Below are 12,963 nucleotides of genomic sequence, written 5' to 3'. Positions count from 1 at the left end.
TGTGGCTGCACCTCAGGTATGAGACTACGACACAAAGGAGGCTTTGTGTGAATCTGAGCAGGAGAGATACAACAGAAGAAGAGGAGGAGAGCTGGCAGAGCTGCTTTCTCTTCACCACAGAAGAAGAAGAGGAGAGCCGGCAGAGCTGCTTTCTCTTCACCACAGAAGAAGAAGAGGAGGACAGAGACGCCTGCTGGAGGATCTGAAACACAAACAAACAGCAGTGTGACTCAGTCTGAGCTCAGCTGCTGCATCAGCTCATCTGTCTTTAAGGTTCTTTTAAAAGTGACCCTTTCAGGTTTCTGTCTTTCTTTAAGGGTTTTTCTTTTCTAAAGGTACTTTGTTTAAGGTTCTTTCATTTAGGTCCTTTTTAAAGATCCTTTTCAGGTTTTGTCTTTCTTTAAGGTTCTTGAAGGGTTTTTCTTTTCTAAAGGTACTTTTTGAAGGTTCTTTCTTTAAGGTCTGTTTAAAAAAAAACCTTTTCAGGTTTCTTTATTTCATTAAGGTACATTCTTAAAGGTTTCTTCTTTCTTAAAGATATTTTTTAAGGTTGTTTTGTAAATCCCTTTTTGGGTCCTGTCTTTCTTTTAGATACTTTAATTTTTTTTCCCCTAATGGTACTTTGTTAGGATTCTTTCTTTGAGGTCCTTTCAAAAATACCTTTTCAGGTCCTTTTTTACTTTAAGGTACTTTCTTTAAGGTTTTTTTAATGCTTAAAGGCACTTTTTTTAAAGTTTCATTTTTTAAGTCCCTTTTCAGGTTTCTCTCTTTCTTTAAGGTATGTTCTTGAAGGGTTTTTTTTTCTTAAAGGTACTTTGATTAAGGTTCATTTCTTTAGGTCATTTTTAAAATCCCTTTTCAGGTTTTTTTCTTTCTTTAAGGTTCTTTCTTTAAAGTTTTTTTTTGTTCTTAAAGATGCCTTTAACGTTATTTCTGAAAGGTCCTTTCTAAAACCCCCCTTTTCAGATTCTTTATTTCTTTAAGGTACATTCTTAAAGGTTTCTTCTTTCTTAAAGATGTTTTCTTAAGGTTCTTTTGTAAATCCCTTTTTTGTCCTGTCTTTCTTTTAGATACTTTCTTGAAGTTTTTTTTTCCCTTATGGTACTTTTTTAGGATTCTTTCTTTGAGGTCCTTTCAAAAATACCTTTTCAGGTCCTTTTTTTCTTTAAGGTACTTTCTTTAAGGTTTTTTAATGCTTAAAGGCACTTTTTTAAAGTTTCCTTTTTAAGGTCCTTTATTAAATCTCTTTTCAGGTTTCTCTCTTTCTTTAAGGTACGTTCTTTAAGGTTTTTCTTTCTTAAAGGTACTTTGTGTAAGGTTCATTTCTTTAGGTCCTTTTTAAAATCCCTTTTCGGGTGTTGTCTTTCTTTAAGGTTCTTTCTTTAAAGTTTTTTTCATTCTTAAAGATGCCTTTAAGGTTATTTCTGAAAGGTCCTTTCTAAAAAAAACTTTTCAGATTCTTTTTCGTTAAGGTCCTTTTTAAAATCCCCTTTTCAGTTTTCTTTCATTCATTAAGGTACATTCTTAAAGGTTTTTTTCTTTCTTAAAGATACTTTTTAAAGGTTCTTTCTTTAAGGTACATTTTAAAATCCCTTTTTCAGGCTCTTTCTTTCTTTAAGGTGCTTTTTAAAGCCCCTTTCAGGTGTCTTTCATTCATTAAGGTGTGTTCTTGAAGGTATTTTCTTTCTTAAAGATACTTTTTTAAGGTTCTGTCTTTAAGGTACTTCTTAAAATACCTTTTCAGGTTCTTTCTTTCTTAAAGGTAATTTCTAAATGTTCTTTCTTTAAGGTCTTTTTTAAGGTTCTTTCTTTCTTTAAGGTGTTTCTTTGTCAAGATTCCCTTTTTCCTTAAGGTCTTTCTTTCAGGTTCTTTCTTCCGGGTTCTTTTTTAAAATCCCTCTTTCTTAAAGAGTTCTGAAGGATCTTGGAGACAGGCCAGTTGGTCGTTTGGTCGGTAGGTAGGTATTCTGTCCTCTTGGTCAGGTCTCTCCTGAGAATCTCCCTTAACAGTTTTCGGGGTAAATTAAGGGTAAACTGTGGAAAACTCTTAACACTGCCACCAGGATAAAGAAGCACGTCGTAGATCCTCATATCTTCTCAGAGAGAATCGTCAGATGGTCCGATCCTCTGTGTTCGTATAAACTTTTACTGTACGTCTCTTTCTACATTAGTTCATGTCTCTCTCTGACCTCGTCCATGTAGAGGTCAGAGGTCACCTCAGAACGTCGACCTACAAACACACTTCCTGTTCAGGAGGAGGTGTTGGTGCTGCCTCATACAAACAGTGATACAGATACAGAGCTGTTCCCATAATCCTCGGTGTCAGTGTGAGCTCACGTCTCTAAGCCTCTTACAGTAATACACCTGCTGCTGAGCCCACACCGCCGCTCCAACAGGACGCCTCCACGTCCCAGGGCAGGACGGAGACACTCTGAGCAGACTGTCAACAGGAGACTGTCCAGAGGAGACCGTCCAGAGGAGACCGTCCTGAAGAGACTGTCCTGAAGAGACTGTCCTGAAGAGACTGTCCTGAGGAGACCGTCCTGAAGAGACTGTCCTAAGAGACCGTCCAGAGGAGACTGTCCTGAAGAGACTGTCCTGAAGAGACTGTCCTAAGAGACCGTCCAGAGGAGACCGTCCTGAAGAGACTGTCCTGAAGAGACTGTCCTGAAGAGACCGTCCAGAGGAGACTGTCCTAAGAGACCGTCCTGTGGAGACCATCCTAAAAGACTGTCCTGTGGAGACCATCCTAAAAGACTGTCCCGTGGAGACCATCGTAAGAGACCGTCCAGAGGAGACCGTCCTGAAGAGACTGTACTAAGGAAGAGACCGTCCAGAGGAGACCGTCCTGAAGAGACTGTACTAAGGAGACTGTCCTGAGGAGACCATCCTAAAAGACTGTCCCGTGGAGACCATCCTAAAAGACTGTCCTGTGGAGACCATCGTAAGAGACTGTCCTGAGGAGACCATCCTAAGAGACTGTCCCGTGGAGACCATCCTAAGAGACCGTCCTGTGGAGACCATCCTAAAAGACTGTCCTGTGGAGACCATCGTAAGAGACCGTCCTGAGGAGACCATCCTAAGAGACCGTCCTGTGGAGACCATCCTAAAAGACTGTCCCGTGGAGACCATCCTAAAAGACTGTTCTGTGGAGACCATCCTAAAAGACCGTCCTGTGGAGACTGTCCAGAGGAGACCATCCTGAGGAGACAGTCCTAAGACACAGTCCAGAGGAGACCATCCTAAAAGACCGTCCTAAGAGACTGTCCTGAGGAGACCGTCCTAAGAGACCGTCCTAAGAGACAGTCCTGAGGAGACCGTCCAGAGGAGACCGTCCAGAGGAGACCGTCCTGAGGAGACCGTCCTAAGAGACCGTCCTAAGAGACAGTCCTGAGGAGACCGTCCCGAGGAGACCGTCCAGAGGAGACCGTCCTAAGAGACAGTCCTGAGGAAAACAGTCTTGAGGAGACAGTCCTAAGAGACCATCCAGAGGAGACCGTCCAGAGGAGACCGTCCAGAGGAGACCGTCCTGAGGAGACCGTCCTGAGGAGACCGTCCAGAGAAGACCGTCCAGAGGAGACCGTCCAGAGGAGTCCGTCCTGCGGAGACCGTCCAGAGGAGTCCGTCCAGAGAAGACCGTCCAGAGGAGACCGTCCTGAGGAGACCATCCAGAGGAGCTTCAGACATGCTGGGCGGAGATCTGGTGGCGGTGTGGGACGTGGCGCTGAGCGACGGTGTTTATAGGATCGAGTTCGCTCATGGCACCACCACGGGGAAACGCATCGTGTACGTCAACGGACAGGTGAGACCTTCCTTTAGTCCGGCTCTTCACTTCCTGTCTTCTTCCACCTTCAGATGAAGTCAGGTTGTGACCGGACATCCCAAACAAAGAGTCGCTTCACTCAAGTAAAAGTAGAAATACCACAGTGTAAAAATAGTCAAAGTTTAACTGAAGTAAAAGTATCAACCTCAGAATATACTTAAAGTACCTGAAGTGAAAGTACTCATTATGCAAAGTAACTAAAGTACTGCAGTAAAAAGTACCACATTTCCCTCTAAGACATAAAGTACCATAAAATGGAAATACTCAATTAAAAGTAACTCAAATTACACGTCAGTACTCGAGTACTTGTTGGTCAGGGGTGGAATACGTGTTGAGAACATTAAGTTACAGTAAACGTAGCAGTACGACACTTTAAAATACTTCATTAGCAGCAATATAAATAGTTTGACTTAAGTAAAAATAAAAATGTTTCGGCAACAAAATACACTTAAAGTATGAAAAGTAAGAGTATGAATTATTAAGATCACCCCCTTTCTGTGGTACATGTGTTTTAATGTTGGAGTGAATGAATGAAATAAACAAGAAAGGAAAAATGTTTGAGTGGAGTGGAGAAATATTTTTTATTTTATTCTGTTTTATTTTCTTTTACATTATTTTCTTTTCTTATTTTTTCATTTTAATTTATTTCATTTTATTTTACTTTACTTTAGTTTACTTTATTTTATTTTGTTTATATTTTATTTCATCATATTTTAATTTACTTTAATTTATTTTATCTTCCTTTATTTTAATTAATGTTATTTTCCCTTATTTATTTTATTTTACTTTATTTTAATTCATTTCATTTCATTTCATGTTCATGTTCATGTTCATGTTATTTTTATTTTATTCTATTTTACTCAACATTATTTTACTTTATTTTATTTTACTTTACTTCACTATGGTTTACATTACTTTATTGGGTTTTGTTTTATTTTATTTCATTTTACTTTACATTATTTTATTTAACTTTATTTTTATTTACATTATTTAATTTTGCTTTATTTTACTTCAGTTGACATTATTTTATTTTATTTTACTTCATTTTAAGTTTTATTTTTATGAAAATATATACGGCTTAAAATCAACGCATTAAAGTACAACCTGTATTGTTATAGTAACACATCCTGCACTGTCACTACAGGAGCTGCTACAGTTAAGTATTTAAATATATTAGTGAGGATCTATTTCCTCAGGTACTTGTACTTTACTGGAGTATTTACACTTTCACCTTTTACTACAACATGTAACTTTTACTTTTCAAACTTTAAGTGTATTTTGTTTTTATTTTGAATGAATGAATGAATGACTGGATGACTCAGCAGCAGTGTGACTCGTGTTTCCTCCACAGGAAGTCATCAGGAAGGACTGGCTGTTTAAGCTGGTGGGGAAGGAAACCTTCACGGTGGGGAGCTCCAACACCAAAGCCACCATAAACATCGAGGCAGTCAGCGGCTTCGCCTACGAGTACACGCTGGAGGTCGACGGCAAGAGTCTGCAGAAGTTCATCGACAACAGAGCCAAGACGTCCAAGACCTGGCTGCTCAAGGTGGACGGAGACGACTGCCGAGTCGTCCTGGGTGAGCCTGACGTGTCTTTGTGATGATGTAATCACAGGTGACCCACTGAGGTGTAATCTGCTCAGCTGGAGGTCACAGCAGGTATTTAAGGCAACAGGGCGACCTGCAGCCACCTGATTGGACGACACAGACGACACCTGTGTGACAGGAAAATACACAAATCAGTTCATGTGTTTGATTACTTCATCAGAGGTCATTAGAGACGTTACTGTGACTGACAGCTGACGGACTTTACTGGACTTTACTTTTTACTTTACGTTATTTTATTTTATTTTATTTTATTTTATTTTATTTTATTTTATTTCATTTTATTTTATTTTATTTCATTTTTACTTTAATTTATTTTATTTTAATTTATTCCAGCAGTTACTGCAGTAAAAGTAGAAATACCACAGTCTACAAATACTCCTGAATTGACACCGTTACGGCAGTAATTTCTCCAAATTTGGCACAAACGTTCACTTGTACTTAGCTATGAATCGATTAGATTTTTGTGGTCAGATGTCACCATGACCTTCCGTCTGTCTCATAATACACAATATCTGAAGAATATCTTGGGTGAATTTCTTCAGATTTGGCACAAACATCCTCTTGGTCATAAGAATGAACTGATTGAATTTTGGTGGTTAAAGGTAAAAGTCACTGTGACCTTGCGTCTGTTTCATTCTTGTGAATCTCAAGAAGTCATTGAGGGAATTTTTTCACATTTGGCACAAACGGCACAAGAACTCAACAATGAACTTATTAGATTTTGGTGATCAAAGGTCACTGTGACCTTGTGTCAATGTCATTCTTGAGAACGCGATAGCTCAAGAATACCTTGAGGGAATTTCTTCAGATTTGGCACAAATGTCCACTTGGATGCATCGATGAACTGGTTAGATTTTAGTGGTCAAAGGTCCATCTTGATAATGCAATGTATCAACAACGCCTTGAGGGAATTTCTTTAAATTTGTCTCCAACATCCGTGTGGACTCAACAATGAACTGATTATATTTATGTGGTCAAAGGTCAATGTGGCTCAGTCATGTTCCAGCACTGTCAACCATTAATTACAGGTTCAGTTATTGTGAATGATAATATGTGAAAAATAACCTTATATTCATCCATAAACTGTATATTGCTCTCTCTATATATATAATTATATATTTGTTCTTGTTTCCAACAGAAAAGGACACGATGGACGTTTGGTGCAACGGACAGAAAATGGACACAATGGTGAGAAACACTGAACCCTGAACATTAAAGTAGTTTTATAATCATGAATAATACTATAATGAATTAATTTAAATTTCAGTGAGACTCCGACAACAGAAAATTAAACTTCCATCTGGAGCTAAATGCATAAAAAAATAATTTATATGATGTAGAAATAATGACGAGGGATTTCTTGCTGATACGTTTGTGTTTATTTCCCTGACACGCCTGTTTATCTGATATTTCCTGAGAAAACTCATCTAGTCTGCAGCCGCTCTACCATATAAATAAACAGAATAAAGTGAAACATACATTAAAATGACGTTATTATATTTTAACCCTGTAAGACCCAGATATAGAAAAAAATGAGCAAATTTTTGTTTGACCTCTCAGATATTGTTTTAGGAGGCCTCTGATGTAGAAATCAAAGAGTTTTCAAATTTTTTACATTTTAGTAAGTTTTTAGGGAAATGTTGTAAATTTGCAACGTTGGGCACAGTTGGGAGCAGAACTTCTGTGTTTGTACTCACTTTGTCTGAACAGATATACAGAACATTTAAGTATTCATCTGCAGGGTTGATTGCTTACTTAGCCCCATAACAGTATATATCATGAGTAATAATCACACAACAATTATAGTTTTATGAATAAGCATTTATAAATAAAAATATTGGGAAAAAATATATTTACAAAACTTTTTCCTGCGTCACTTTCAATGTGGTTTACTACATTCAAACAATACTGTCTGGCTGGCCTATTATGCTCTCTGCTTATCATACTAAAAGGAACACATGCATCCCCCCAGAGCACTTACAGGTTCACATTCAAGACCATTCGCACCTGTCCCTGAACAATGCAACAGGCATCCCCCCAACAAATCCAGAACATTCAGAACCTGTTTTTCTATCTCCTAATGCTACAAACTGCTGCTTGGGCAACACTGAGAAAAATAGCTCAGGATCATTTAGAAGTTAAAAAACAAACAAAAAACTACAAAGATACAGGGAGTTTCAAATACTGCTATAGATGCTGGAGTTTCAAATACCCCATACAATTTATTCATGTGTTTAATTATGGTCTAAGCTAAACTAAGTAAAAATTTAACAGAAAAGCACATTTAGAGCTTCGTTACAATGAATCATCTAATACTTTAAATTTCTACTACATTTTTTTTCAATTTGTGACCATGTGAGAAGTGCAGTGACCTTATGTAATGTGTAAGGAGGAGCACAGGCTATTTTGACTACCACACTGACCCAACATTGTAGAATTACAACATAGACATAACAAGCTATAAATCAAATCTGATGAATGTTTTCCAAAATAACTAAATATGTACATGTTCTAGACATTGTAATAAACACAAAAAAAAATATTTAAGGAATTTTACCTACTTTAATCCTGACAAATCCAGTTATGCAAAAAAAGGAGATGAGCTCAACGGGAAGTTTGCAGGTAGAGTGAGTTCATGGCCAGATGACCAGACCTATAAACACTTCTTCTATCCAATAGCATTGTGAGGACAAACAATAGGACCCATTAACTATGTAAATATGGTCTTGAGAAAAAAAACATTTGCAGGCCTTTTTTTTTAGAATTGTTAAGTGATGTTGTAAATTTGCAACAGTGGGTTTTACAGGGTTAAATCCTGCCAGGACTCAAAATGGTGACATGTTGTGTGTAGGAGTTGCAGATTAGTTCCTTATTTTACATCTCAAATAACAAACTTGGCCTCCCTGTATAAAATGACCTACAGTGACCTCTAAGATAATCACAGCCTCGCCAAACTTTACAGACACAAACTAGAGACCTTAATGTGAGATTTGGAGGGATTTATGACATATTTTATAAAGTCTGGAGTGGTGTAAAATCAGCTCAGTCACTAGGAGAAAATGTAGGATTGTACATTTCTGCAAACCATGAATATGTTACATTTGTACGTTTCATACCAGCATTTTGAAAGTGGTGTAGTATATAAAATGACTTTGTTAACTGGTGGTGGAGGGGATAGTGTGTTAGAGTGAATCATTGTTTTTCCAGCGTCTTTTTAGGTTGCAAACATTGGGTTTTTTGTAGCAACCAGTCATTGTTTATCATGCGCCTTTATGCACCTAATGTGAGTGTTTTATAGTGACCTGTCAGTGTTTTTCCAGCAGTTTTTTAGGCTCCAGTCATAGGTGTTTTGTAGCAACCTGTTGGTGTCTTTCCATTGCCTTTTAAGGATCCAATTGGGAGTGTTTTGTAGCGACCTGTCAGTGTTTTTCCTGAGTCTCTTTAGGCTCCAAAAGTGGATGTTTTGTAGTGACCAGTCACGTTTAATCAAGTGGCTTTATGCATCTAATATGGATGTTTTGTAGCAACCAGTCAGTATTTTTCCAGCAGTTTTTTAGGCTCCAATCATAGGTGTTTTGTAGCAACCTGTCGAGGTCTTTCCATTGCCTTTTAATGATCCAGTTGGGAGCGTTTTGTAGCGACCTGTCAGTGTTTATCATGCGCCTTTATGCACTTAATATGAGTGTTTTGTAGCGACCTGTCAGTGTTTTTCCAGCAGCTTTTAAGGCTCCAAATTTGGGTGTTTTGTAGCAACCTGTCGGTGTCTTTCCTAAGGCTTTTTAGGCTCAAGTGTGGGTGTTTTATAGTGACCCCTCTGTGCTTTTCCAGGGAATTTTTAGCCTCCAAACGTGGGTGTTTTCAAGCAACCTGTTTGTGATTTTCCAGCACCTTTGTAGGCTCCAACCGTGGGTGTTTTGTAGCAACCAGTAAGTGTTTATCATGCGCCTTTAATGTACCTAATGTGAGTGTTTTATAGTGACCTGTATAGTGACCTGTGACCCGGCTCCAATCATGTGTGTTTCGTAGTGACCTATTGGTGTTTTTCCAGTGGCTTTTTAGGCTCATATGTGGGTGTTTTGTAGCCACCTGCCTGTGCTTTTCCGGAGGATTTTTAGGCACTAGACATGGGTGTTTTTTAGCTACCTGTCAGTGTTTTTCAAGTGGCTTATAAGTCTCCAAACGTGGATGTGTTGTAGCAACCTCTGTTTGTTTCCAGCGGCTCTTAAAGCTCTAATTGTGGGTGTTTTGTAGCGACCAGTCAGTGTGTTTCCACCACCTTCTAATACTGCACATGTTGCACATGTCTTGGAAAACCATCTTTGAGACTTTTTCTAGGATGTTTGGACTGTATGACGGAAGACTTCCTGTCCCCTCTGGAAAAGACAAAAATTCAAACCCTCAGAACAAAAAACAAACAAAGCAAAAAGGACAAACACGACCATGTGCTACACTTTAACAAATAAAAGCCAGTTTCCCCCAGAAATAAAAGAAAATGATGAAAGGAATATTAAAAATAAAGTACCATCATAATTTTAGTTTAATTCTGTCTGGTGTCTGATAATCTGACTAAGTTTCTCTCCTCTTTCAAAATAAGAGTTAAAGCGTTTAAAGGAAACATCTGTGTTTACAGTGACACAGTAAAATAAATCCTCATTAATGACTTGAAATCCTAAAACCCTCTGCGTGTGTCCTTTGGTGGACTGTCCACAGGGAGAGTTTGTGGACGACGGCACAGAGACGCACTTCATGTTGGGGGAACACGAGTGCTGCATCAAGGCGGCGAGCGGTGGGAAGAAGAAGAGCGGCATTGTGCACTATTTACTGCTGGACGGAGAGAAAATACCAGCGACGACACAATGAGGCTGAAGGAACGCTGATCAGTTTCAAAGAGACTCTGTCAACGAGGTATTTGGACCCAAACTACAAACACCACCAGACAGTACTACAAATACCACCATGCAGTGCTGCGACGCTCTGCTGGGACAGGAAGTGTTCGCTTTTCCATTTCATTATTTGTTCGACAAATTAAGAATATATGTTCATGTTAATGTAGTGAATAAACTCTGACATGTAATGCTCTGTTGGTGTTTTTATTTTATTTCATTTATTTATTTTAATCGAGATGTCTGTTGGTGCTTTGTAGCTTTATTTTGAAGGAGCCTGTAATTAACGTTAAATTTGTGAGTTAAAATCTGGACTCAGATTCTTCTCATGAGTTATTTTTGCGCACAATCCACGCAGCGAGTATCTGCGTGAACGCCGCTGCGTCAAGCGCGCGGCGGTTAGCTGGAAAAACACCGGGAAACGGAGGGTGTGATTTTCAAAATAAAAGCACGGGAGCTAACTACTGCTGAATCACATTTTTAAATCAAACAGCAATATACCTACTATATGAAATATGTATATATATTATATTTTTATACATATTAATGGTTTGAATTTATTTTTAAAGTCACAATAACAGAGTAGAAATGCTGAGTTACAAATTAAAATTGTTTTTAAAATATTACTGAAGTAAAAGTGCAGCATTAAAATATACTTAAAGTACAAAGGTAGAAATACTCGTTATGCAGATTTTAGAAAAATATATTAATTATTAATTAATTATCATTATTATTATTACTTTTGTACTGCTGAGTCGCTTTCACGGAGGAATCATATATATGTTTTACTATTATGTGAAACAGTTGACGCCCTGGGAGGCAAGACAAAAGAAACAAAAATAAATAAAATAAAATAAATGAATAATTAATGCTTTGTATAGTCTAATAATCTAATGACATTTACTTTTTTTAAATGTAAAAATTAACCATATCTAATTACATTACATTTATTACATTTATATATTTTAAATGTAAACATTACCAAATCTTTTACTTGAGACAAATTTTAATTTTACTTGTAATTCAGTGTTTTAAAGTTTAGTATTGTTGCTTTTACTTTATTACATTTACTGTGTCGTAGTCGCGTTAAAATGGAAATACAAAGTAAAACCACGACTTTTAGTGGCTTTTATTTTGAAGATGCTAACCGGAAGCCGCCGTGTCGGGTCCGGGTACCTTGACGGCGCAGTGACGTTCCCGGCCGGGATACTGTGGCTCTACCCGGGATGGACCTCACATCACGGGAAGGGGGATCGGCTGAGTGTGTGAGCGTCGCGTGCGGGATCTACCTGTGATTTTACGCGTCTTTAAACCACACCTGGATCTATTTCGGGAGGCGCACGAGCCCCGCTGGCCTCGCGCGGCTGAATCCGGACTGAGGAGGTGAGTCTCGCGCAGCTGGTCCCGGAGACAAAACAACGGACGGACGGACGGGAACAGGCATCCCAAGTCCCGGTCCACTAACACTTCATCCAGCTGCCTGTCTGCCCCCAGCTGCTCTTTTTCATGGAGGATTTTAAAATGGCTGCTCTCGCCTCCTCTCTGGAGCTCTAACCTCCCGCTCGGCCGTTATGTAAAGCCGAGTTTGACGCCTGAAAAGCGGCGAGTTTTCCCTCTTCTCCCCCTCCGGCTGGGAAGCTACAGCTAGTTAGCTTTAGCCGGCTAGCATAGCCGCCTCGCAACAAGGCCGATTTTGATCCTTCTCCTCCGGTCAGTTATGACTAAGTGACTCCGACAGCTCTGATAGAACCGGAGCCGGTGTGGTTTTAATCTCTCATGGGCTGTGAGGATATGGGGAAGCGGTGCCCAGCCTGCCGCACATCTGTCACCGCACCGGCATTGGAGACCGGGACACCCCGGGGAACAGCTGCCCTCACCGGCCAGTAGCAGCAGTCTGGCCGCTCCGCCAAAAAACACCGCTGGGAATATAAATCTCGTGTGGAATCTTCCCGGGATGTAGAGGAGGAGTAACTGGTCTCTCTGGAAGAAAACACTCCACAAACTATTGTTTTAAATTAACAGTTTGAAGGACAAACCGCCGTGTTGAGTTCACCAGGGTCCGCAGCGAAACAGCATGATTTAAGGCTTCCCTGTGAACGCGTCCCGCTGCTGGAGGTCACAACTTTCACCTTCCCATCTGCCCACCAGCAACACCAGCACCACCGTCTGACCCGGCCGAACAGTCGCAGCCATGAACTACCAGCAGCACCTGGCCAACTCGGCCGCCATCCGAGCCGAGATCCAGAGGTTTGAGTCCGTCCATCCCAACATCTACTCCATCTACGAGCTCCTGGAGCGGGTGGAGGAGCCGCTGCTGCAGAACCAGATCCGGGAGCACGTCATCGCGATTGAAGGTAGGATGCAAGGGTGGATGCTGGTGTGACAACACCTGGATGCTGTCTGAAGGTGCACGCACGTGCACGGCTTTACAGGGTCTGTGACATATCTGAGGTTTGTGGTGTCAACAGCTGATTGTCAGTGATGCTATCTGCACTTTAAAGTGAAGTTGACATACTGAGGTGTGTTGCCATGTGTTGGACAACAGGAGCAACAATACTGATTATCCTGGAGCTGGAGTTTGTTGACATTTATTTATTTATTTGTTCCTACCAAGGTAATAACTTCTGTTCCTGCTGTCCACACAAGC

General features: G+C 39.8%; 2 protein-coding genes across 5 annotated transcripts in view; both read left to right on the top strand.

The window, feature by feature from the left end:
• The first annotated feature begins 3,685 nt into the window (after nucleotides 1-3,685).
• On the top strand, nucleotides 3,686-10,496 carry LOC126403157 (fas apoptotic inhibitory molecule 1-like). Its single transcript, XM_050065658.1, has 4 exons — nucleotides 3,686-3,802; nucleotides 5,175-5,403; nucleotides 6,572-6,621; nucleotides 10,144-10,496. The coding sequence occupies exons 1-4, from the start codon at nucleotides 3,686-3,688 to the stop codon at nucleotides 10,291-10,293; spliced, it is 546 nt and encodes a 181-aa protein (XP_049921615.1). The 3' UTR covers nucleotides 10,294-10,496.
• A 1,029-nt stretch (nucleotides 10,497-11,525) lies between these two features.
• The window catches only part of agap1 (ArfGAP with GTPase domain, ankyrin repeat and PH domain 1), a 193,508-nt gene continuing 192,070 nt past the window's right edge, over nucleotides 11,526-12,963 (top strand). For all 4 annotated transcript variants that reach the window (XM_050065657.1, XM_050065655.1, XM_050065654.1 and 1 more), the window contains exon 1: nucleotides 11,526-12,670. In XM_050065657.1, the coding sequence (XP_049921614.1) occupies nucleotides 12,508-12,670 (163 nt within the window). In that variant the 5' untranslated portion in view covers nucleotides 11,526-12,507. The remainder of the gene's footprint in view (nucleotides 12,671-12,963) is intronic.

This window comes from Epinephelus moara, chromosome 16 (genome assembly GCF_006386435.1).
Source record: "Epinephelus moara isolate mb chromosome 16, YSFRI_EMoa_1.0, whole genome shotgun sequence".
In the NCBI taxonomy this organism is placed as follows: Eukaryota; Metazoa; Chordata; class Actinopteri; order Perciformes; family Serranidae; genus Epinephelus; species Epinephelus moara.
This window is presented reverse-complemented; position numbering and strand designations above follow the sequence as displayed.